This window comes from Mus caroli, unplaced genomic scaffold (assembly GCF_978045245.1).
Source record: "Mus caroli unplaced genomic scaffold, Mus_caroli_1 scaffold_16, whole genome shotgun sequence".
NCBI classification, from domain to species: Eukaryota; Metazoa; Chordata; class Mammalia; order Rodentia; family Muridae; genus Mus; species Mus caroli.
This window is the reverse complement of record NW_028227271.1, coordinates 70020762-70046504: the sequence shown is the minus strand read 5'-3', so window position 1 is coordinate 70046504 and position 25743 is coordinate 70020762. Positions and strand designations below refer to the sequence as shown.

Genomic DNA, 25743 nt, shown 5'->3' with positions numbered 1-25743 from the left:
TTGGAGCTGACTGTGGAGGGCAGGTCTAGCAGTTTGGTATTCGTTGTTGAACTTCCTTATGGTAACTGTGTTCGAGTTATGTAAGAGGATAAAGCTGTCACCGCACATCTAGTCTACCAATCAATTGCCTCTGGCTGCAGCCGCCGCCCCTCCTCCCCCCCCCCCCCCAGCTATTTAGGGACGATTGTTCACCCTATCCCTCCCAGCACTTCGCCTTGTCCCCCATCTCATCTCCGGGGCTTTTCCCCATTTCCCTTCCCGGCTCCCTACGCCTCCTGTACAGCTGGTTCCTTGGTTTTAATTGCCCCTGCTCTCTCTTGCCTGCTGCTCCTCCTCTGGCACTCTGTCGTCTCCGGCTTTATCCACCTGTGCGTCTCTCGCTTGCCCCTCCAGGTGCGCACCCCGTAGCCAGAACTCCGCTAGGCGTGCCTGCGCCTTGAGCTCTTGGGAAAGCAAGATCACATAGTTGGAGAAACTTCAGCCGCTAGGTTTGCGGTGAGCATCGCATCCACGCCCTGTGATCGACACCCGTGAGGGGCTGGGCCAGGTGACTGCGCTTTGAGCGATGGGCTGCTCCAGCAGTGCCCTCAACAAAGCGGGCGACAGCAGCAGATTCGGCAGCGGAGGTGAGCAGGGGACCCACATTGCACCAACTCTGGGGGATTCTTTGTGCGGGCTGCCCCCCCAGATCCAAAGGGTGCGGCCCTGGCCCAGCCTCGCCAGCAGGGGAAGAGCTCCTTCCCACAGAAGGACACAGCAACTGGGAGGGTGGGATTGAGGGGTGCCCATCCAGTGCGCCCACCGTGTGTGCCCGATCAGAAGCTGAGTGCTGCCTTGCCTGGTGGGAGCGACGGTTGTTGGTGCTAAATTTACTAACTAAATTAGATCCGACGTCCCCCTTCACCATGCAGGTGAGAAATGTCCCATTGAAAGTCCCATTTTGCTCTCCTGTGGACGGCTCTGCATTGCCAGATGACAAAATGCGGAGAACACCATGAGCATTCCCTTCATATAATAGGTTCCTCCCGAGGTTTTGAGAGATCACAAACACTTCCCCCTGGCCTCGATTTATATATTCTTGAGGCATATTGTGTGTGATGAAAGGTGGCCATAATTGATTATTGTTAAGAAATTCAGCCAGCACATTTTAATCATCTGTGTATAGTAAGTGTACACAGATGCTGGAGAGGAATATAAACACGTACAATCATTCTGACAGTGATAAATACTGTAGAATGAATAGATGTAGATCAACGAACTAGAGAGTGACTGGGTTTTACAGTCAGTAGATTACAGTAGTTCTTAGATTATAAATTGCTAGCATTTTTGGACATGGGCTTACAACATTGAGTGCATTCCCTAAAGCAGCTTATATATATAGTCTTTGTCAAGGCACGACGTTTCGGGGGAATTTTACTTTTTAAAAAAATACCTTTTCACCAGTGTTACTGCAGAAGCAGCAGTTCTTGGTTGTTTTGTTTTCAGGCAGAGAACACAAGATATTTCAGAACGTAGCCGATATATCCTGCTGAGAAATGTGTTGCTGTCATTTTTGTGCTGTGAGCATCTAGATTTCTACCTTCCGTAGATAAACAGAAAGTGAGGAAGTAGACAAAAATCAAAGCTCAATGTGCAAATTATTCAAACCCTTTGTCACTGTCAATGTAAAGACATGGAAAGTCTATTTTAAAGCACAGTGTCTGCTGACTCCACCCCACTTCTACCCCTAGTTCAGAACCCTCATACATCAACTATCTCCATTAAGGCCAATAGAGTTAGAAATTGTTTTCATGTTTCATGTCCCATTTTATAAAATCAGATGGATTTTTGCCCTTGTCCATGATAATTCATGAGATCTTATGACAAACATGGAAAAGTGATGTTTTCAGGTGATACTGTTATCACAGATTCTTTCATCCCCTGTCAGTGGTGTCCTGGCTTAAGAAACAGAGCCCCGCTAGAGTGACTGTAGCTCAATGATAGAACACACACACATCCCAGGGGATGTAACTCGAGAGAGGAATGGCAAATGTATCTAATCAATAGGATGGGGTAAAGCCCCCATTCTCTCATTTAGAAGGCAATTGATCACTATATTAACAGTTCATATGAGTTAAATTCTTATTTTTTAAATCCTTGATTTCTTTGCATAAATGTTGTTCTGAAAGAAATGTTAAATACTTGCCAACAAATTTGAGTATATAGGAAATTGATTGGTATGCACCATAAACTGCTTGAAACACATACTGAATCAACCAACAGGTGTATTGCCTCAGAGCCTCCATGGGACAATACCCTGGTAATTGAATACTGTTGTATGCTCAGCATTTCAACTTTGTGATCTTAGAGGCCTGATAAATAATTCATTACTCTCTGTACAGCCTAAAATTTCTTTAAATTCTAGATATAACCCAAGCCTGTGTATGTGTGCTTTTAGATAAAAAATCCACATTTATTAAATGCCTGTAATATGCATCCATTCACTCCAGTGCCTAACCATGTTTAGTATGTAATAGGCTCTTGGTGAAAAATGGGAGCTTCACACTGGTGAACGGTTCTAGTGGGCAGAAGTGCAGGATCGTAAAGGGAATGGCAGTTAGTCTAAAACGGCAGAAGACTGTGAAAGACTCCCAAACATCACTTCTTCTGTCAATCCCTAACTATCATGTCAGAAACTTTGCCATATTCCAATTAGGTTCCATTGTGAGACTACTCTTAAATCAGATACACCTGCACACCCCCTCCACCAATGGTGATGCAGCCCTTTAATCCTCGCACTTGGGAGGCAGAGGCAGGTGGATCTCTGTGAATTGGAGGCCAGTTTGGTCTACAGAGTGAGTTCCAGGACAGCCAGGGCTACACAAAGGAATCCTGTCTTGGGGAAACAAAAACACAAAAATAAACAAATCTCCCAAACCTTATTGTTTGGGGGTGGCTTTTTTTTTTTTTTTTTTTAAGACAAGGTCTAATTTTATAGCCCTGGCTGGCCTGGAACTCAGAAAGTGCTGGCTGCCTCATCACCATGCCCAGCTTCAGATCTCCCAAATCTTATAAATACAGTACCTTTCACTTCCACCGTGACAGTAGCCTTACTTAAGGTCCCTATAGCTGTGATAAGCATCCTGACAAGAAGCAACTTGGGAAGGAGAGATTGTACGTCACCTCTGAGGGAAGTTAGGGTGGGACTCTTGGCAGGAACTGAGAAGCAGAAATTGAAGCAGAAGCCACAGAGAATGCTGCTTAGAGGCTTTCTCCCCATGGTTTTCTCAGCTTGCTTTTTTATATATCATCTGCCCAGGGATAGCACTGTCCACAGTGAACTGAACCTACCCGCATCAGCAATCTTCCCACTGGCTTTCCCACGGGCTAAGCTGTTAGTAGCATTTTCTCCGTTGAGGTTTCTTCATCCCAAATGACTCTAGCTTGTGTCAAGTTGTAAAACAAACAAACAACCAAACAAACAAAACCTACCCAGGATAACTACTAAGAGCAAATTGTCAGGGCAGTATTTTTCCTTTACTGCCGCTAAACAACAGCAAAATTCAACAGACTATTTTATCAGCCGGCTATTTGGAGGGGTTTAATGCTTTTTAAAAGAGCTATGTTTATTTTGTTTTATACGTTTGAGTGTTTCATCTGCATGTATGTATGTGGACCGTGTACATGCCAACGCCCGAGGAGGCCAGAAGAGAGCATTTGATCCCCGAGAAGTGGAGTTACAGATAGTTATGAGCACCACGTTGGTGCTGGGAACTGAACCTGGGTCTTCTGTAAGCGTAACCAGTGCTCCAAATCACTGAACTATTCTCCAGCCTCCCTGGGAAGTGTTTTAGAGAAGCCACATTTGACAATATAGGAAGTTTCACTAAATTCTGACCAAGAGTCCCTAAGTGCTCATCTTGCAAGCAATACATCATACTCGGGACCGTTGAGCCTCGTACACAGTATCCAGTAACAGAGAGGACATGAATTCATATTGGGTTTCACCTTTAATGTTTTCGTTTTCATTGAACACAGCAGATGCTACATTTTATTTATGAGTACTACACTACCTTGGAGAATGAAACCCCAGTCTCACAGAGACACAGGAGTAGACTGTTGGTTGTGAGTAGCAGGGATAGACAGAGGAATGGGAAAATGTCAGCCAAAGAGTATGGAGTTGCAGTTATGTAAGATGATTAAGTCCAGAGATATAAACATCATAATGACAAGAGTCGATCTAGGTGATGCTATACATAAAAAAGAAGATGGAGAATCTATATAAGTATTTTAAAACATCTTGGTGCTGGGGAGACGGCTCAGTGGGTAAAGCAACTAACTGCCTGACAGGCTTTCATCCCATCCCCAGAGCCCATGTAAAGGTAGGAAGAGAGAGAGCTGAGCCACAACGTTGTCCTCTGACCTCTATACATGTATGATGGTACAGTGAAGCCCATCATGAGCCAGGCATGGTGGTGCATGCCTTTAATCCCAGCAGAGGTAGGCAGATCTCTGAGTTTGGGGCTAGCCTAGTCTAAAGACAGAGTTTCAGGATAGCCAGGGCTACACATAGAAATCCTGTCTTGAAAAGCAGAGAAAGAGAGAAAGAAGAAAGAAAGAGAGGGGGCTGGGAGAGAGAGAAAGAGGGAGAGAGGGAGAGAGAGGGAGAGGGAGAGAGAGAAAGAGGAAGAGAGGGAGAGAGAGAGAGGGAGAGAGAGAGGGAGAGAGAGGGAGAGAGAGGGAGAGAGAGGGAGAGAGAGGGAGAGAGAGGGAGAGGGAGAGAGAGAAAGAGAGAGGGAGGGAGGGAGGGAGGGAGGGAGGGAGGGAGGGAGGGAGGGAAAGGAAAACCTAATCATGTTGTGTACTTAAATGTAGATAATTAAACTACTCTTTAAAGTTGCTGTTGGTGATTATCTGTTGAATGGGTCACTTCATTTAACCCTGACAACAATGCTATAACTAGGAATTATGCTTATTTCTACTTTACAGAGGCTTACAAATAATTTACCACAAGTCAGGGCTGCCAAGGCTTCAAGTGGAGCTTCGGACACAGGTTTTTGAGCCAGTTTGTGCTAACTATAATTGTTTTTGTATCAAATCACTCTGGACCCCCACTGGGTATGTGGTCACTCTGGAAACAACAGAAGAAATACTAAAAAGTATTAAAAAATAGTACTTACTCCTATACCTAGGTGTTATGCAAATATATAACATATACTATTTATAAATATGTAATGTATTACATAAAGATATGATATATCACACTGTTATATGTCATATAATTGTGTACTAGTATATTATACCATGTATTATTATTATATATTCATAATACATTAATATATTTCTTTGGTTGTTTCCATAGCATGTGACTATATACTTAATGGGGATTTAGAGTGATTCGAGGCATATGATATAAATATATTACAAGTAAAACACCTATTATAATTCCTAAGATTTGGAGAAGTAGAAATATTTGGTGAGCATTTTTAATTTTAAGCACTTTTTACAAGCTACATGTGCATGTGGCATTGGATCAGGTGGTTGTGAACCACTGATGTGAGTGCTGGGAACAGAACTCTCAACTTGGGCTCTTTCCCACTGAGTCATCTCTCTGACTTCCCCACCTATCTTTTGAGTAATTCTCTAGCTGAACCTAAGGATCACTGGACTGGGCTGGCTGGCCAGTGAGCTTCAGAGATCTGTCTGTGTCTGACCCTTCAGTTCTGAGATTATAGGTGCCATCTCTGGGTGGCTCTGGGGATCTGATCTCAGGTCCTTGTGCTTGCCTGGTACTTTACAAACTGACCTATTTTCCTGGACCCAGAAGATCCTATTTTCTAGGTTCAAATGTTAATCAGCCAGCTGATACTGATTAGATAGCTAATGGGAGGCATGGGAATAATGGATTCCACTAATTGTGGGTGAATATTGGCTGGGACTAAGTTCCCTACCTACCCATAGGACTGTTCATCACCCCTGAAGCCAGTACACAAGTGTGTGCCTTGTAGACAGACAGGAGAATGGCCTCTGGCTGCTCCAGGCTTGGAACAGGCCCAGATTTGCTACAGTACCATTTGCATTTTTATTCAGAAAACTGTGAGGAGAGAGGCTTTGTTTGGGGAAGAAAGAATAAATAGGCACAGGTTAGAATGTCTTAAGTTTGTTGGAGTAAATTCTAAGCATTACAGCCATTTCTGGTCTAATGGAATCTGAGCATGAGGCTTGTATCGCTTCATAGGCTTTAATGTCTCCAATGATCTCCCCAGCCTCTTCCCCGTTCTGCCAGCTCCTTGCTGACACTTGAGTAATGACTGTTTCATCATTTGTTCCTGATATAAATGCCACCCCTTTCTGCCAGGGCTCTCCACCTCTACGGTTTACAGTTTAAGCACCAATGTGGACAAAATAAATACAGGGTAATTATTGATTAATCCATTACTAGGTTAATGTGTACATTTCCACTGGCAGCTATAATCATCTGTTTGTTCTAATTGGAATTCTCACTAGCTGCTTGGAGTCTGTTCCCTGGGCAATCAGGGAGGTTTGAATTTCATATGGTAAGAGGATGGTCTTTGTAAAGGTCTTTGTCCAGCCTTCACATATTTATATATTTTCACACAGCAGTTCTTCAATCTTAATCAGATCGTTGTTGCATTGTAATTGAAGGGCATTACTAAAGTTAACATTAATTCATAGAATTTTTTCTTCCATATAGATACTATATGAATGGGATTTTTTTTTCATGTGCTAGAAGTCTCTGGATTAAGTTTTGAATGCTCAAAATGCCGTTGGCATGGACCTAGGTATTATACACTACTACTTTAGATAAAATGTAGGGAATACAGATGTATGGCTCAAAATGTGAAGTTTTTGAAAAAAAGGCATGTATGGAAAGAATTACCCTCCCTCACCTGTACCACCTCTGTTGTCTCGTTATTTGGTGTTTTGCTGGTGGTATGCTTTGTTTTGTTTTAAACTCTCACTCTGTAGCTCAGGCTAGCCTTGAATTCGCCAGATAGCCCATGCTGCTTTCATGCCTCCTGCCTCAGCTCTCGAAGAGCTGACACTACAGGCATCCCTACAAAGGTGGGGTTTGGGATTTTGTTTGTTTGTTTTTCAACTGCTTGTTTTTGTATATTTTCCCTTGAGTTTTATTTTTATTTTTCATTTTTGGTATTTTTCTCTTTTATTAAAAGTAGATTTTTCTTTCTTACATAACATATCCTGATTATGGTCTCCCCTCCATCTCTTCCTCCCAGTTCCTCTGCACCTCCCTCCCATCTGGATTCATCCCCTTATGCCTCTCATTAGAAAACAAACATGCTTCTAAGAGATAATAATAAAATAAGTTAAAACAAAACTTTACATATCAGAATAGGACAAAACAAACAAAAGGAGAGAACCCAAGAAATGACATAAGAAACAGACACAGATGCAGAGAGCCACTCATTCACACACTCAGGAAGTCATAATGTCTGTGCAAATAATCTGCAGGATAAACAAACAGAAGACAATTATAAATAATAAAATAATAAACAAGATATTTTTTTAAAAGGGAAAAGTTCTGACAAGACATTATGAGTCAAGGAACCTCCAAAGATTCCCTTGAGATCATTTTCTGTTGGCATCTCCTGCTGGGCATGCAGCCTACCTTTATGTACTCATTTGTTTCTGTGTAAGTCTCCCTTAGAGAAAACCGAATTTTCACTTGCAAGTGGTTATCTATTGGAAATAGCTTCTGGGTGAGGGGTGGGACATGTGTCCACCTCTCTCAGCTCTAGGACCCCGTCTCGTGTAGAGCCATGCAGGCCCTGGTTTTGAGACAGGATCACACTATGTAGGCCAGATTGCTGATCCCCCTGGCTTAGTATCATGGATTCTGGCATCATAACCCTCAGCTGAAAGTTTTTTGTTTGTTTTGTTTTGTTTTGTTTTGTTTAAATGCATTACAGATATTCTTTTCTTGGCTTTGTAAAACATAGTGCATCTACCCACTGTTTCATATCTTTTTCAAGTCTAACAAGATGGAAGCACTGTTATCCCTTCTATACCTACAAAATAATCTGTTGTGTAACTTATTTGGCTAGTCCCCTACTGGGGGGCATTTGATCTCTCTCCAGTCTTTTGTGAACAAGGTTGTGGTGAAATCCCTTGTGCATACATCATTTTGAATGTGTGCAAGCATATCTGCAGACAGTTCTCAGAAGTGGCATTGCTAGGTTGAAGGGGGTGCATGTTTATAATTTTGATAGAAAATGGCCTAAATACCTCTATGACAGTGGCAGAAGTTTACAACCTCAACACTGAGTCTTTCTCACAACAGAAATCTTTCAGACACTTGTACAGCCACATCAACGCAAGAGAAGGGAGGATGCAGGAAAGAGGCCAGCTGCTTGATTACAACTTCATTTTGTGCTTTTAGTGCCCAGAGAGGTCTTAAAGAACAAACACGAGTACCAAATATACCTGGAAAATGAAAGCTATGTGGGGAGGAGTAACTTGCCAGAGTACTGGATATATTGAGCTACGGTTTAAGTCCATGTGTGACCCCGAAGCTCCCACTTAGCAGGCAGACTCCAGTTCACCTGCAGTCTAGCCCTACATACACATGTGTTTTACCACATCACAACCTTATATGTAGGAAAAATGGATTCAGTAACTATGGAGAGTGAGTGGAGAGTGAGTGAATTATCTGGAGTCTGTGAAGATAGGAGGATTATGCAGAAAAGAGGAACACGAGTGAGGATTCTTGAGATGACAGGCAAGGGATGGGAGCTCAGGTGATGCAAGACTGGGGCTGTGACGTGTCGTCTCTCGGGTCTGCAGGGAGGCAAACAGTAAAACAAAGCTTCACTGTGTAGAATGAGTTTCTTTCTGCAAGGCGGGCTCATCCAGGTTCATGGGCAGTTCCGTTTCTGTGTTAATGTTTTACAGCATCAAGTCTAAAAAGATGTCGCAGCACCCGGGAAGTTTACTCAAAGCCTTTCCACTATTTGTTAAAAAGCATCAAACTCTTGTATGCATGAGATTTGGTATGCGTGAGTGTTGGTACTACTGGGTCATAACTTTATTTTTTCATTAATTTATTTATTCGCTTTACATCCCAATATCTACACCCCTTTTCCTAGTCCCCCTCCCACAGCTCCTTCCTCACCATTCTCCCCTTTCCTCTGAGAATGGGGAGCCCTCAGCCCCCCCACCCCCGTATCACCCCATCCTGGCACATCAAGTTTTTGCAGGAAACATCCTTTCCCACTGCGTCCAGACAAGGCAGCCCAGTAAGGGGAATGGGATCCAGAAACAAGCAGCAGATTCAGAGACAGCCCCTCTCCAGTTGTTGGGGGACTTGCATGACGACCAAGCTATATATCTGCTACATATACGTGGGGGAGGGGGCTAGGTCCAGTCCATGCTCTTTGGTTGGTGGTTCAGTCTCTGGGAGCCCCCAAGGGTCCAGGTTAGTTGACTTTGTTGGTTTTCCTGTGGAGTTCCTATCCCCTTTGGGTCCCTCAATCCTTCCTGCAACTCTTCCACAAGGCTCACTGGACTCTACTTAATGTTTGGCTCTGAATCTGCTTCCATCAGCTGCTGGGTGGAGCCTCTCAGAGTTATGTTAGGCATAATTGTTTCTTAAGCGAAATACTAGAATTCAGTATTGACCAATGAGTGTAAATGTCTCCCAAATGTCGCTTGACCCCAGAGACTTTGGAAATTCCCTTCCTTGACTCTCCCCCTGGGAATTTCCTTAAAGTTCTAGAGTGTACTTTGGTAGAGTATTGTGTTCTTATGTTTAAGCCCAAGGTTATCCAACTTTTGCCTCTAAGAATGAAGGGTTTTTTTTTTTTTTTTTTTTTTTTTTTTTTTTTTTTTTTGAAAAATGTGCCTAGGAATCCAGCAGAAGAGTGGAAAGAAGGATTGTAGGAGTCAGAGGGGTCAAGGATAGCACAAGAAAGCCCACAGAACCAAGTAACCTGTTAGAGGATCACAGAGACTGAACCACCAACCAGGGAGCCTGCATGGGTCTGACCTAGGTCCTCTGTATATGTTACAGTTGTGTAGCTTGGTCTTCCTGTGGGACTCCTAACAGTGGAAGCAGGGGCAGTCTCTGACTCTTTTACCTGCTTTGGAGGCCCTTTTCTTTATGTTGGATTGCCCCATCCAGACTTAATATGAGGGGAGGTACCTGCAAGTTGATATGCCATTTTTGGTTGATGTCCATGAGAGGTCTGCCCTTTTCTGAAGAGAAACTGAGGAGGAGTGGATGGAGTGGGGGCTGGGGACAGAGGGGAAGTAGGGGAGGGACTGGAAGGAGAAGAGAGAATATTTAGTCAGAATATAAAAAAAAAAAAAAAAGAAAAAACATTTTTTAATGCCCCTAGGAATTAAGCGTTGCAAAGGTAGGTGAAATTTTACCATGTCTATCTATGTTGTGTATCCGTTTCTCAGTCTGTGGGAATGAATGACTTAACAGTGTGCTTGCTGGTGATTCTTCAGCCCTCAGGAAACAGTCAGTCAGGGCGGCAACAGCCCAAGTCCTTACGGAGCAGCTGCCTTCCTTTGTCATAATCTGTGTGTTAGGACATGAAAGATGGCAGCAGTGGTGTGTGCAGGCCCTGGCACCTCCATTTCTACCACTCTACTGTCTGGCTGAGACCCTTCTGCGGTCAGCTGTCCTAAATCAATAAAGATCCACGCTGCACATCCCCATTAAGACATTCTCTTTGCTCATTCTTCACTATAGTCATAATAATGGTAATGGATTTTTAAAAAAGATTTATTTACTTATTTTATGTATATGAATACACTGTAGCTGTTACAGACAGTTGTGAGCCATCATGTGGTTGCTGGGAATTGAACTCAGGACTTCTGCTTGCTCTGACTCAAGGATTTATTTATTGTTATATGTAAGTACACTGTAGTTGTCTTCAGACACACCAGAAGAGGGTGTCAGATCTCATTACGGATGGTTGTGAGCCACCATGTGGTTGCTGGGATTTGAACTCAGGACCTTCGGAAGAGCAGTCAGTGCTCTTACCCACGGAGCCATCTCTCCAGCCCATGGTAATGGATTTTTAATTTTTTTTTTTATCTATAAGCTGATTTTCTTTTTATATTTTCCCCATTACTCTGATAAAAAAATATAGTTTCTTTTGGTTAATTCCTTTTCTTTTTCTATATTAGATGGTTATAGGAAGCTTTGATTATTTGTGCAATTTTGGGGGGAGGGGAACACATGTTTCTGTTTGCGTATGTGTTTCAACATACTGGGAAATGGCACACATGGATGATTGAGAATATAGGTTTTGGAGACTGGAGACACAGCTCAGGGGTTAAGAACATGTACTGCTCTTACAGAGGATCTAGATTCAGATTCAGTCCCCAGAACCTCTGTGGGGAGGCTGACACCTCTAACTCCAGCTCTAGAACATTTGATAACCTTTTCTAGTTGCCTTGGTCACTGCAGTCATGAACGCAACCCCTACCCCCACCCATTATAGATACATAATTTTAAAATTAGGGGCTGGAGAGACAGTTCAGCACTAACTGCTCTTCCAGATGACCAAGATTCAGTCCCCATCAGCCATATAGGCCTCATAATTGTAATCCAGTTCCAGAGATCCAATGGCTTCTTCTGGCCTATAAAGGCATTGCAGTCATATGCACATACCCCCCCCCACACACACACATAATAAAAAATAAAATAATACTTTAGAAAATAAAAAAAAATGAATCTATATTTTAAAAAATGCAGATGAGGTGGGTATAGTGGTACCCACACTTAATCCCAGCATTCTGGAGGCAGAGGCAGGTAGGTCTCTGTGTTCGAGGCCAGCCTGATCTACATAATGAGTTTCAGGCTAGCCAGGACGACATAGAGAGACCCTGTCTCAAAACAAAACAAAGAAAACAAACCAAGAATGTGGGTTCTGCAGCTTTCATAGCAGGTACATAGCTGTAATCCCAACACTAGGAAGATGTAGGCAGAAGAATAATAGTCCCTGTTTTCAATAATGGAAAGAAAAGAAAGAATGTGGGCCTATGGATGGACTATCTGGGCTCAAGTCTTAGTTCAGAACCACTTGTTAATTGTGTTACTTTGAACCAGTCACTCCTTTTTCTTTGCCTCGTGGCTAATCATGATGTCTATTTCCTGAAGTTGTGAGGGATCATCCAGTTAATGTATCTGGATAGAGACTAAATATTGCCCAAGACAGGGGTGGCACACTGGGCTGCCAGTGAAATGCAGCCAAGTTTCAGTGGAATGCAGACCTAAACATTCATCATGCATTGTCTATGGCTGCTTTTTCAGTACAGCAAGATGAGAAATCTTGTACTAAAATGTCTAACAGATAGTTAGAAAACATTGATTTTTTTTTCCAAATTAATTAATTCACTTAACATGCCAGTCACTGCCCCCTGCCCCGTTACATAATTCCTCCCCCCTGCCCCAAAACACTGGCTTTTAAACTTAACCTTGAGCCGGGTGTGGTGGCACACGCCTTTAATCCCAGCACTCGGGTGGCAGAGGCAGGCAGATTTCTGAGTTCGAGGCCAGCCTGGTCTACAGAGTGAGTTCCAGGACAGCCAGAGCTATACAGAGAAACCCTGTCTCAAAAAAACAGAACAAACAAACAAACAAATAAACTTAACCTCTATAGGTCTTTTTAGTTAATATGTTGTTCAATTACATGAAATATTGCTTAAATTCACCTCTGTTCAAAATGAGGACCCTGTTAATATCTACTGGTAGATAGAGCACATTGCACTTTGGGGTGGAATTGGAGTCATGGTAGCAGGACAACACATTTACAACTGTGCTGTAGGAAGACAGGGAAGGGTACAACCATCCAGAATAGCTCCCGGTGTTGCTGGGATGGGGAGTATTCTTCCCAGAGTAAGACTGGGAAGAAAGCCAGGAAAGAATGAGTATGGTGGACCACTCTGCTGGGCAGACTCATACTGTACCATTATTTTCCAAAGTTGCCTAATAGTAGATTTTCGTGACTATGCTTATGGGAGAGATGGAAGGCACCATGACCTGAGAGGGAGGGCCTCTCCATAGAAGAATTAAAGTACAAGTTCTCAGAACCTAAAGCCTCCACAGTAGCAGCACAGAGCACACTGAGAGCATTTCCTTGGGATACTGTAGAAATCTATGAAGGTTGGCTGAGGCCTTCAGGGTTCTGGGTGGCTTAGCATAGAAAATATTGACCTGGAGTGCTTCTCCTTGCTGTGTAGAAAGTTTTCACTTCTAATCAGGGCAATGAACTTGATTGAAAAGTTTCTACCGTAATGTGAGTTTCAGGTATGTTAGCTGTGGTTCTAATCCTTCCAGTAATGTGGCCTGGTATTTAGTTTCTTTGTGTGCCTATCACAACCCTGCTTGCAACAAGGGTTCTGTTGGTTCAGCTGTCACAACACATTTGTTCATGAGCTGATTTAGAACAGAGTCAGAGATAATGAGTCTCAGGGGATTAGGCCCAGAGCAGGGTAAGATTTGATGAAACAGAGGGCTCAAAAAGCCTATCTTTAACCAGTTCTGGATGTGGAATCAATGCATCTTTCCTCAGCACTTTTACAGAATGATGTAGACTAGATACCAAAATAAAAGTAGGTCACCGTCTCCAAGTTAGGGTGCCAGAGGACATGCACTGTTTTATCTACCTTAAGGATGGGGTTCATGTGGTATGTATGGAGATGCTCGGGTGCCAGGTACCGTAGGAGCACCAAGTTGTGGTTGGTGAGGAAGTAGGTATTGTTTGAATTTTCCTACAGTCAGTAAGCTCTAAGATAGCAGGAAAAAGCCCTTCCTGCTACAATCCCTGTGCCCAGTCCAGAGCCTCCTGTGGCAGACGCTGAAGAAGACTTGATAGAAAATGAAATCGAAGCCACAAGTGGAATGAAACACTTTTTGTGTGTGATTTGAAAATCATTTTTATTCTTTTCAATTATGCACGTGGATATGTGACTGTGTGTGGGGATGGGCACACGAGTGTAGGTGTCTGTAGAGGCCCAAGGTGTCTGGCTTTGGAACTGGAGATACAGGGGTTTGTGAGCCACCTGATGTAAGTGCTAGGAATCAAGCTGGGTCCGCCTGAAGACAAGTGATATGCTCTTAACCTCGGAGCCATTTCTGTTTTGGTTTGGTTTTGGTTTTTCGTGTGTGGGGGGTGGGGGGGTGGGGGGGTTGTTGTTGTTGTTTTTCTGTGTAGAAGTTACCAGTAGCACGTTTTGAGGTCAGTCAAATCTGATCAAATTGTTGTTGCCACTGTGACTATGGGGCCATTCTCCATCCCTGATCATGCTTCCAAGCCCACCATGAGAATGCTACACTTTGATAGGTCAGTATTGACAACTCATAGTGCTCAGGGGACTGTGTACAAAGCCCCCTCATGCTGCAGTTCATTCTTTCTGTTGCAATGTTCAAAGAAGAGCTTTAACTAATAAGGAATAACAGTTGTATTTCAAGCTCCTTAGGCTCCTCAGGGTGAGTGCTGATTTAATTCAGATATTGTCTAGGTTACTTAACCTCACCTTGTACTATGGATTACCAGGTACTTCTGTTAATCTTATTTAGCAAACTGAGTAAAGTCTACACATTTAACTTTTTGTGAAGTGTACTTGCTGTTAAGAATTTTACATAAACTGGGCGGTGGTGGTGCACGCCTTTAATCCTAGCACTCAGGAGGCAGAGGCAGGCAGATTTCTGAGTTCAAGGCCAGCCTGGTCTACAGAGTGAGTTCCAGGACAGCCAGGGCCACACAGAGAAACCCTGTCTCAAAAAAAACCAAAAAGTAACCATGTGGATTGAAAAAAAAAAAAAACCCAAAAAGATCCTACATAAAAACCTGTGCTTCCCTCCCTCTAGAAGGGTGACACCTTGGGAGTACACCCTGATGCCACAGGTGGATGAACATGGCTTGCTTCATTTCACTGACAGTACCAATCACCATAGTAACTATTTAAACAGGAAATGTCACTGGGCAAACATCTGTGATTAATACAGTAATATACTTCCATGCTCGGTCCTGAAGGCAGTCCCTGCCAGGACAGCCTCGTGTGGGAGCAAAGTGAGTTGTTTTATGATCATGATCGGGTTCTCTCTGGTCCTGAGAAAGCTCTGTCATTATACTGCCTCTCTTGCTGTTGTTTTGAAAGTTTCATTTATGCTGAATGAGGTAAGGAAGGGAGAAGAAGAGAGAACTCTCTCGGTTTGGTCATGAGCCCTAAACACTGACAGCCTGTACCTGCCCGCTCAGAAAACGGTTACTGAGCTGTGCTTTTCCATGTCTGGACCTTCCTGTGAGAGTCACACTCAGTCTGTAGAGCAAGGTAGAGAGACATGTGATCTCTCTGTCTCTCTGTGCACCCCCCCACCTCACCCCCCACCCCCCCACCCCCACCCCACCCCACCCCACCCCACCCCTGCACCCTCTTTTTGCCTTTATGCCAAAACCATCCTTTTCTAGACCCAGGCAACATACATTTCTGGTCAAGATCTGGCTGCTTCCAGATGCTGCCTCTCTACTCATAACCTACACCTGCCTCCACCACATTCGTCAGGTAAAACTATGCAGGTCTCTTTCTCATTCAACCCAAATCCTTTACCGATATTTTCTGTCTTCAGGATCCACACGATTACTCACTGGTAGCCAAGATTCTCCCTCATACAGTCATCACATCCAGCTTTTATCCCTCCTTTCTGGGTCCTAGAGCACGAAACTAAGTCCCTACCCCAAAGAAGGAGGCTTCTCAAAATCTGTATCTGGGGCTAGTGAGATGGCTCAGCAGTTAAGAGCACTGACAGCTCTTCCGGAGGTCATGAGTTCAAATCCCAGCAACCACATGGTGGCTCACAACTATCTGTAATGAGAAACAAATGAAAAACAAACAAACAACCCCCCCCCCCCAAAAAAAAAGACCCTATGGGCTTAAGTGAGTGGGGCTGGAGCAAGAGGGAGAAGGGAAGGGGAAAAATAATTTATATCAGATCTACCCACTCCCATGTTTAGGTTTTTTTCCACATTATTTTATGATGTTAAAGTTAGCAGGTTGGGGGAGTATTGTTGATATGTTGTTGATATATCCTGCACACTTACCATGACATTTCAGCAACCTTTGCACATGTGTGCAGCCACAAACGCACCCATAGCAATCAGCAATCTAGATTGAGACTGTTTCTGTTTACCAAATGTTTCTTCATGTCTCTTGGAAATCTCCTGTCCTATCCTGTCCCAGCCCCAGGCCTCAAACACTGCTCTGCATCTATTACTGAGGAGCAGGTTGGAATATTTTCTAGTTTATATATATAAAAAAATCTCTTCTTTCATGAAGCATTTTTTGAAATTTTTTGAAATTTAATTTTGAAAAATAGTGAATTATCAGGCTGTTGCACTTATCAGTTGCTATTTTTATTTCTTTGAGTCAGGTCCCACTGTGGAGCCCTGGCTGGCCTTGAACTCATTATGTAGAACAGGCTGGCCTCAAACTTGTGGTCCTCCTGCCTCTGTCTCCTGATTGTTGAGATTCCAGATGTGTGCCACTATGTTTGATGTAACATTCCATTGTGTGAATATACCTCAATATGCCCATTAATCTTCTGATGAAAATGTAACATTTATCTATACATTTTCCTACTGTTTTCTCCTGGCAAAATAAGAGAGAAATGGTTCGCTATATTGACTTTATGTGTATTGACTTTGGTGCTGATAACTGAGCCCAGGGTCTTGTGTACTCTAAACACATGCAGTACTTCTGAGCTGTGCTCTACTCCATGTAGTCAACTCCCACCCCCACCCCTCTTCCCCCCCCCCCCCCACACACACACACAGGGTTTCTCTGTGTAGTCCTGGTATAGCCTTGTTCACAGGTCTTGTTCTTCATGCTTCACTCTGAGCCTATCAGCGCCACCTACAGGCTCCTCCTCAATCTAACTCCAGCCCTGAACTCCAGCTATCCTTCCCCGAAGTCTCTAGACGACGACTTCTTCTTCTTCTTCTTCTTCTTCTTCTTCTTCTTCTTCTTCTTCTTCTTCTTCTTCTTCTTTTTTTTTTTTTTTTTTTTTTTTTTTGGTTTTTTGAGATAGACCTCCTTGTGTATTCTTTGGGAACTACAAAAAAAGCTGTTTAGTTCAGTGCTTGCCAGATCTCTCCCTACTGTGTATATGAATGCTCACAGTGCTTCACGTGATTTTGTCATACCAGAGGGCATGGTTTTTCATGTTTTCTCAGAAATTGCCTTTATAGATTACTTGGGTGTTTAATAAGAAAAAAATTCCTTTCCACTCATTAGAGTGTCTGTTGAGGTGAGGTCAGACTGAGAACAGGGCCTTCATTTTGTGTTCTCTTTATTAAGACAAGTGACTTCTTTATGTGATTATCAGTGCACAATTATTAAACTGAAAGGCGATACCAATGTGTAATGGGAATGGAGGCCAGTCCAAGGACCAAACATGGAAAACTAAAGCATCTGAGAGAGGGTGAGAGCAAGAGAAGCATGCAATTGTGATAAATTAGTATGTGGGACAGATGCCTTGACAGGGTGCCCAGGAGAAATCCAGGTTAGAGGACTCTAATGCCTAAGGTGAGGAGTTTGGGCTGATGGTATTAAAGGGCTTTGATCTAAGTGAGGGTTGTGGTTTGATTGAACCATTAAATTTACTTGGTACCAGTTAACTTTCCCAAGATAGCTAAATAACAATTCTGTTCTCTCTTTTCTACTTATTTTTCAACCAAATTGGTCAAAAGTAACTTCGAATGAGAATTCTTCCACTGTAGAACATAACAAGTTCTGTGTAGACCAACCTAAACCATGTACACCAGGAGGAGAAGCTGCCTTTCATGGCAACACACAAAGGGAAAGTCATCCTTCACTCGAGAGGCCCAAGGCTTCAGTGGTGCCTACAGCAAATGGTGTTAAATCCTACCATCAACCATCTCTGGCAAATGATGAGACCCCTGGAAAGGAAGCCACAGATCACTCAAGACCCACAAAGAAGATTGAGCCTCTAGTGCAAGGGGGAGAGTGTGAGCAACCACAGCCAGGAGGCAAAGATGACATGCTGGGAACTGAGGAAGTGAAGAAAGATGTGGAAGCAAGGACAGAGGTCCAGTCTTTAAAAGGAGATGCTGAGCTTAAGCCTCTGAGGATGTCATCAGAGAGGGACTCCCCTGGAGCTCCACAGGCTGGGACGATGAAGTTTCTACAAACAGCCGAGAACATTCTGCCTCTGGAAACAACTCAGGAGCTACCACCAAAAGAAGCAATGGGAAAGGGTGCACAGCCCCAGATTCTAGAAGCAATTCCCAAAGAGAACAGCTCTCCAGAAATAGAAGGGATCCAATCTGCAGAAAGCAGCGAACAGCAGCAACTTGTAGAAGCCCCAGGTGAAGCTGAGCAGCCCCAAGCTCTAGGAACAGTACTCAAAGAGAGCGAAACATCACAGATGCCAGACAGAAGCCAGCCCGTGCCAACACCTGTAATGAACAAGTCACCCTGTGAAGCTCCTGACAGTCTCAGAAATGCCCATGAACCTCAAGTAACAGGTGGAAACAGGGTACAGCCAGCCGGAAGTGGAGAGACAGCAGCAAAGGTGGAAATGGCCAGAGAAATCCACCCTGATAAAGAGGAACAACACATTGAAGGTAAATGGAGGCTAGCCAGGGCCTAACTGCTAGGGTAGCTCCAAGGGGATGGAGGCCAGTTGCGGGGCCAGGGGTGCTGGCATAGATCTGCTGACATCTCTGTTGGGTGGTTGAAGTTCACTTAACCCAAACACAGAAGACTTCAGTTTACTTGGGAAACATTCTATCATGGCTCAGTTCAGCTCCCAGAAAATCATTTCTCAAACACAAGCTGTTTCAAAATTTTAAAATTTTACTTTATTATTAGTATCTCAGCCTGGATGCCCATGTCCATGTGAGTGTGTACAGGTGTGCACGTGTATGCAAGCCAGAGGTTGGCATCAGGTGTCTTCCTTGACTGTTCTCCCTTCTGCTTCTGTTTGAGGCAGTTTCTCAGTCAGTAGCACATTGCTTTAGTTATAACTAACTGAATGGCGGATCACCTGGCTCATGAGCTCTAGGATCTGCCTGGTTTTGCTGCATTATGGCCGTGCTTGGTTGTAACCAGCTTCTTACCTGGTGCTAGGGATCTGAACTCAGCGCCTCGTGTTTGCATTGTGACCACTCTTATCCACCAAGGCATCTCTTCATTCTCAAACAAAACTCTTCAAAAACTGGAATTTTGTATCTTGGTGTTACAAGCAGGCCAGGACCTAGGGATGTTAAGTGACATGACACTGGCCTCTCAGAGGCTCTGGGTAATGAGAATGCTGGCATGACAGCACAGAAGAAACCTACTGTGCAAACCTAGAGGGCAAAAATGGTCCCCATTGGGGTTATACATGTCCAGTGTGTCTTATTCAGGGTTATTATTGCTGTTGTGAAACAACCTGACCAAAAGCAAGTTGGGAAGAAAAGAGTTTATTTGGCTTACATTTCCATACCATAGCCCACCACTGAAGGAAGTCAGGACAGAAACTCAAGCAGGGGAGGAATCTGGAGGCAGGAGCAGATGCAGAGCCCATAGAGGGTACTACTTACTGGATTTTTCATCATGGCTTGCTCAGCCATCTTTCTTATAGAGCCCAGGACCATCAACCCAGGGATGGCATCACCCACAATGGGCTGAGCCTTCCCCCATTGATCACTAATTAAGAAAATGCATTGAACTGCATCTTATGGAAGCATTTTCTCAATTGAAGCTCCCTCCTTTTAAATAATGCTCGATTGTATCAGGTTGACAAAAAACTATCCAGGACACACTGCTAAGCGAGCATCTCTTATTATTTCCTTTGGTTGCTTTTTCTAGGTGAGACAGGAGAAAAGGTGGAAGCAGAGATGAAAAATGAGAAAGAAAGTGAAGAAGCTGAAACTAAAGAGAAAGAAACAGGAGAAGCTGTGGATCTTGGAGCAGCAGGGGCTGGTGACAGAAGGGCTTAGTGTGCAGTGTTACACCAGAGGGCAGGGATATTTGAGGCTGGGAGGGCGGGCACCACCTTTCTGTGGCTTTGTGGTTTATACAATGAGTTCAGCTTTAAAATGACTGTAGGAACCAAGAGAACAATGCTGGGTTTTTATTGTTTACGCCATAAAACTGCTAAGCCAGACACGGTTTTCTTAGATACTTAGGATAATTATAAATTCAAAGTGACAATAGCCATAGCCAATCAAAACTGTAAGATCATCTAAGAGAGTGAAAGCAATCTTCACCCTTGTAGCCATGGGGTCTCAGGATAAAATGAGACCCTAAAAGGAAAGTACAAACCTTTAAATATAGGTGTCTAGAGAGAGGAACTAGCAAACTTTAAGGAACTCATGATAAGAGAGTTTTGCAGTTATAATAGTGATAGAACAAAATTAAATAACTCCAGAACACAGGACCAACTCTACCTAATATTTCTGTCCTGTAAAAGAAATTTGACTGAGCTGGGCATGGTGGTGCATGCCTTTAATGCCAGCATTAAAGCAAAAAAAAAAAAAAAAAAAAAAAAAAAAAAAGAAGAAGAAGAGGAAAGAAAGAAAGAAAGAAATTAGATGGAAAGGAATCTCAGGGAGCCTGTATTCTAATTACTTTCTCTCCTGAAATCTATCTACTACCACAAATCACTGTGACCCATGGCATACTAAATGTTAACAAAAATTTCTGGAGGGATGCAACTGGGGTGCTGTTGCAAGGTTTGGGATTTTTCACAGTTAAAGAGTCCACATTTTCCATGTGCCATTTTGAATTGGCTGGTGATTTTATACTTAAGGGGGGTGTTGGTGATCTCTCTCTCTCTCTCTCTCTCTCTCTTTCATGTGATTTACTGGCAGTAAAATAATTTTAAATTACTTGACTTTCAATGAATTTCTGGGACAAAAACAAATGAAACACAACCAGCAAGGATTAAGTCAGTCCTAGCTTTAGGGCTGTGGAGACAGCTTAGCAGTTTGCTAAGTTTTTGCTGCCAGGCAAAGAATGGGAGTTGGATCCTCAGAAACAACTCTGGTGGGTATGTAAGCTGTTTGTAAATCCTGCCTAGAGTGCAGCCCAGGGATCCTCGAGGCTGGCTGGCTAGGGAGCCTGATCTTAGCGGCCAACCATGAGTTCTACTGAGAGATGCTGCTGCCTTATGGAATAAGGTGAAGCGGTGATCCAGGAATGTTTCTAACATCAGCTGTGTTCCCCTTCACACACGTGTACACACATTTCTCCACACATATGAGAACATGTGTACATGCACAGCAGACACATATGGGGGAAAAAAGGTAAAACAAAAACAAAACTCCAAAAACACAAAACCGCAAAATGCCCTCGCTCAGCTTTACTGTTTATATGTAATCTTCCTGAGCCTGCTTTCTTTTAAGTGACTGCAAATTAGCATTAGGTGAAAAAGAGCTAAGAAGTCAAGATTTTAAAAACATTTCTGTACCACAGAAAGTCACTTTTTCCCCCGGAATTCTTCCAAAGCAAGTAAGGACTTCTGCTGATGATTGTGTGTGAGTTACAATATGGCAGTTAACTTGTTCTTTATTAAGCGCTTTGTGTCTATGAATTTCAAAGTAGGTTTATGGAAAAATTTACCATTTTAGGAATACATAGTTTTAAGATTACCACTTAGATGAACCAACTAGCATCTTTTGCTTTAGTGTCTACATTAAAATAAAAATCTTTTAAGGAGAGCCGAGACTAAGTTTAACACTGTGGAGGGGAGTGTATTATCAGTGTTCTGACGTCAGAGTTACCTCATGCCTCTGCAACACACCCAGACAGAAAAGAGCAGTTTCTAACAGATGACATATCCTATTGCAAAGTAGAAGCTGGACTGCTCTCATTAAGAGCAAGTAGTTCTATGTAACCTTGAATTCAGGTATTTGGTTCCCTCAATAGACTGCTTAAAGATCCTCTATCTATTGAGTCAATGTATGAATACCAAGAAACAATATATTGGAAATATAAATTTGTGTGACACTACCTACCCCAGCTCTATCTCTTAGATGGGAAAATCCATTTTCCTGTCAAAATTGCTCAAGCTCAACGTTCAGAGTAGTTCCCCAAGCAAGGTTTTTAGGCCAGAAACTCAGTAGAGACTTTATACAACATATATTTCAAGCTTCATTTGTTGAGTTTTTCCTGATTAGGAGAGTCAATAAATAGAAAGTGTCAGAGCAGGTGTGTGTGGTGATATTTTTGACATAGCCATTCCAGAATACATACATATACATTACTATAACATGTTGTACTTAATAGTTGACAATCAAAAATAAAAAGTTAAATGTAAAGGCTTACTGTAAAATATCTGTGATCATTCTTTTTTTGGTAATTTTTTTGAGACAGGGTCTCACATGTAACTCTGGCTGTCCTGAACTCCGGTCTCCAGTGCTCGGACTAAGAGTATCTTCCTCCAGATCCAGCTATCAGAGATTATTTTAACAGCCGAATCTTCCTCTATAGCAAGCACTCAGATGGACAGAATTAATTAATAGGCACAAAAGTCCATTCTTCATTGGGTGGCCTATCTTTTTGTGTCTCTGTGACAGGGTCTCACTGTGTAGTCCTGGCTAACCTTGAACTCACTATGTAGACCAGGCTGGCCTTTGAACTCAGATGTCCACCTGCCTCTGCCTCCTGAATGCGGGAATTATAGGTCTCTTCTACCATTCCCAGCTCAAAACTCCTTTCTTCCTTAAAATGTTGTTTTGAGACAAGGTCTCCTGAAGATTGAGCCTGAGTTCCTGGTCCTGCTGCCTCCACTTCCTGAGTGCTGAGATCACAGCTGTGTGATCCCAGAGCAGGTTTATACAACAGACATCCTTGAAAGAACACTCTCTCAAAAAGTATACTATAGCTCTAAAATAAAAGTTTTACAGATTGCTTTCTAATGCTCTTACTTTCTATTAGCCATCCAATTACTTTCCTAACTTTAGAAATTTGTATATTTTTTTTGTGCTTTCTATACTTTTATCTCTAATGTGGCTACTAAGATATTAGAAATCTTTTAAAAATTTAAGGATTTACTTATTTATTTTTAGATGTCGAGACAGGGTTGATCACTGTAGCCCTGGAACTCACTCACTCACCAGGCTGGCCTAGAACATAAAAACACACAAAGATCCACCTGACTCTCTGTGTCACCACCACCCACAAAGGATTTATTTTTAAATATTCATTCTCTCTCTCTCTCTCTCTCTCTCTCTCTCTCTCTCTCTCTCTCTCTCTCTCTCATTCTCTCTCTCTCTCTCTCTCTCTCTCTCTCTCTCTCTCTCTCTCTGTGTGTGTGTGTGTGTGTGTTTCTGTACACATGGATAGAGGTGCTCACAGAGGCCAGAATAGGGCATTAGATCGGAACCCCTGGAGTTCGAGTTAAGAGAGGTTGTGAGGCACCTGACATGAGGTCTTGGAATTGAATTCTGGTCCTCTGCAAAAGTTTTAAGTGTCCTGAACCATTGATCCATCTCTCTAGCCTGAAACTTGTTTGTTCTTTTAAATTAAAAAAAAAAAAAAACAACAAACAAACCAGGTATGGCTACTTTGTAGCCCAGTTTATGTCCTATTTATACAGCAGGAGCTGTAGAGATGGCTCAGCAGTTAAGAACACTTGCTGCTTGTACTGGCTAGTTTTGTGTCAACTTGACACAGCTGGAGTTATCACAGAAAAAGGAGCTTCAGTTGAGGAAATGCCTCCATGAGATCCAACTGAAGGCATTTTCTCAATTAGTGATCAAGGGGGAAAGGCCCTTTGTGGGTGGAACCATCTCTGGGCTGGTAGTCTTGGGTTCTATAAGAGAGCAGGCTAAGCAAGCCAGGGGAAGCAAGCCAGTAAAGAACATCCCTCTATGGCCTCTGCATCAGCTCCTGCTTTTTGACCTGCTTGAGTTCCAGTCCTGACTTGGTGATGAACAGCAGTATGGAAGTGTAAGCTGAATAAACCCTTTCTTCCCCAATTTGCTTCTTGGTCATGATGTTTGTGCAGGAATAGAAACCCTGTCTAAGACACTGCTCTTGCATGAGTCCTGAGTCTGTTTCCCAGCAACCATACAGCTGCTCACAACTGTCTGCAATTCTAGTTCTGAGGGATCCATTGCCCTCATAGACATCAGACATATATGATACAAATGCACACATGCAGGCAAAAACACTCATACAAATGAAAATAAATCTTAAGGTAACTTTATCATATTCTGTATCTAACTGCTAAGGAAATAGTGAATAAATGCTTTCTGCAGTAGGCAATCAATTTTTTTTTTTTTTTTTTTTTTTTTTTTTTTGCCAGCCTCAAATCTAGGAAATACAAGGCCAGACCTTAAAACTGTTAGCCAGAAGTGGGAGGACACAGGACTGTGTGGCTGACCTCTGTGACCAACCATAACCCACACACCCATGGCATTCTTTTCCATTTGACCTTTATATTGCAAGAGCTCAAGTGTAGTTCATAGCTTTTGAAGTAGTCAAAACACCCATCCACTGTTAACACGTTGTATTACAAACTCAGCCTTGAATTAAGTGGCAATTTTACAGGGAAATGCTTTCTCTGCATTGAAAGGAGAGAGAATTCTGCAGAGAATGTTGGATGGCAAGGTCAAATGGGTTTACCCTTGTGCTTTTAGAGACTTCAAGCATACAGTTTCTATAAAGACAGGTGGGTTCCAGCTCTCAGGAGCGTCTCAGGCCCAGGGGTGACCTTTCTAACCAGCAGCTCACCCCGGCAGCTCAGCAGGAGGATGAGCAAGGAGTTGGTTTCAACTAGTAATTATTTTATGAATTTGTTTTAAGTTTCCTGAATATCAGAGGTGTTAATCATTTGAGGTGAAGGGGTGGAAAAATAGCTTTCTACCTTGGTACTTTCTAGACACACATGGATTACTTAGTCAATAACTGTAGAGAAAACTTTATTAAAACATTTTTTTCTTAGTAACAAATGAATATGTTCATTGTAGAAACTTAAGAAAGTACAAACTTTAGATGATAAATGTTATTCATAATCTAATCAACTAAAAATCATTACCTTAACATATATGTATATGAGGGAAAATCTTCCTTTTGTTTTCAAAACTTGTTATAAAAAGTTAGTCAAAACACAATTCTTATTGGAATATTGAGTCTTCTGACTGAGCACAGCTCTTCTGGAGTCTCTTCACTAGAATCCACTAGAGAGAATGGCTCCAAGAATATTTGCCACAACAGTAGCTATCAATTAGTGTTAGAGGGGAAGCAATGTGCTAAGTGAATCAGTACTTGGCTGACAGAGAGTGATGACTTAGGGTGGTTGAATAGTGACCTGAAATGGAATATTTGAAGTAATTATTACTGTTCCCTCCTTGTAGCACTAGGAGTTGAACCCAGGGCCTTATACTTGCAAGGCAAGTACTCTAACATGAGCTATATCTTCAGCTTGGAATTCTTTTAAAAAAAATAATTAAGAGGCCTGAAGGGTTGCTACTGCCTATCAAATGGTATTAGGAGGCTGTAAGTCTCTTGGGATCTGGCTCATCTTTGTTTTTCTCCACAGGGCCAACACAAATTTGGTATTCTATGAATACATGTCTATGGCAAATGTTCCTTACAACCCTGTAACCATGGCAGCTCCTTATGACTAATTGGCTGTAGGAGAAATTATGGCCAAAAATTTTTATAAAATTATTTTGTACCATTGGCTCAACATTTAGAACTTTGATTAAACAAATATGTGTTATTACAACTAATAAAGTATTTGAAAACTTA

General features: G+C 42.6%; 1 protein-coding gene across 2 annotated transcripts; it reads left to right on the top strand.

Moving 5' to 3' along the window:
- The first annotated feature begins 211 nt into the window (after positions 1-211).
- Erich5 (glutamate rich 5) lies at positions 212-25743 on the top strand. 2 transcript variants are annotated; one of them, XM_085831990.1, is made up of 3 exons: positions 212-626; positions 17727-18623; positions 25532-25743. In XM_085831990.1, the coding sequence occupies exons 1-3, from the start codon at positions 566-568 to the stop codon at positions 25594-25596; spliced, it is 1023 nt and encodes a 340-aa protein (XP_085688116.1). In that variant the 5' UTR covers positions 212-565; the 3' UTR covers positions 25597-25743. The 2 variants fall into 2 exon arrangements, with proteins under 2 accessions (XP_085688116.1, XP_021040004.1); XM_021184345.3 differs by lacking the exon at positions 25532-25743 and adding an exon at positions 19852-22307.

Coding starts and splice junctions, on each gene's coding strand:
- Erich5 (XM_021184345.3), top strand. CDS start 566: ATGGGCTGCTCCAGCAGTGCCCTCAACAAAGCGGGCGACAGCAGCAGA. Junction 627..17,726: donor CAGCAGATTCGGCAGCGGAG/GTGAGCAGGGGA, acceptor ATTGGTCAAAAG/TAACTTCGAATGAGAATTCT. Junction 18,624..19,851: donor AGAGGAACAACACATTGAAG/GTAAATGGAGGC, acceptor TGCTTTTTCTAG/GTGAGACAGGAGAAAAGGTG.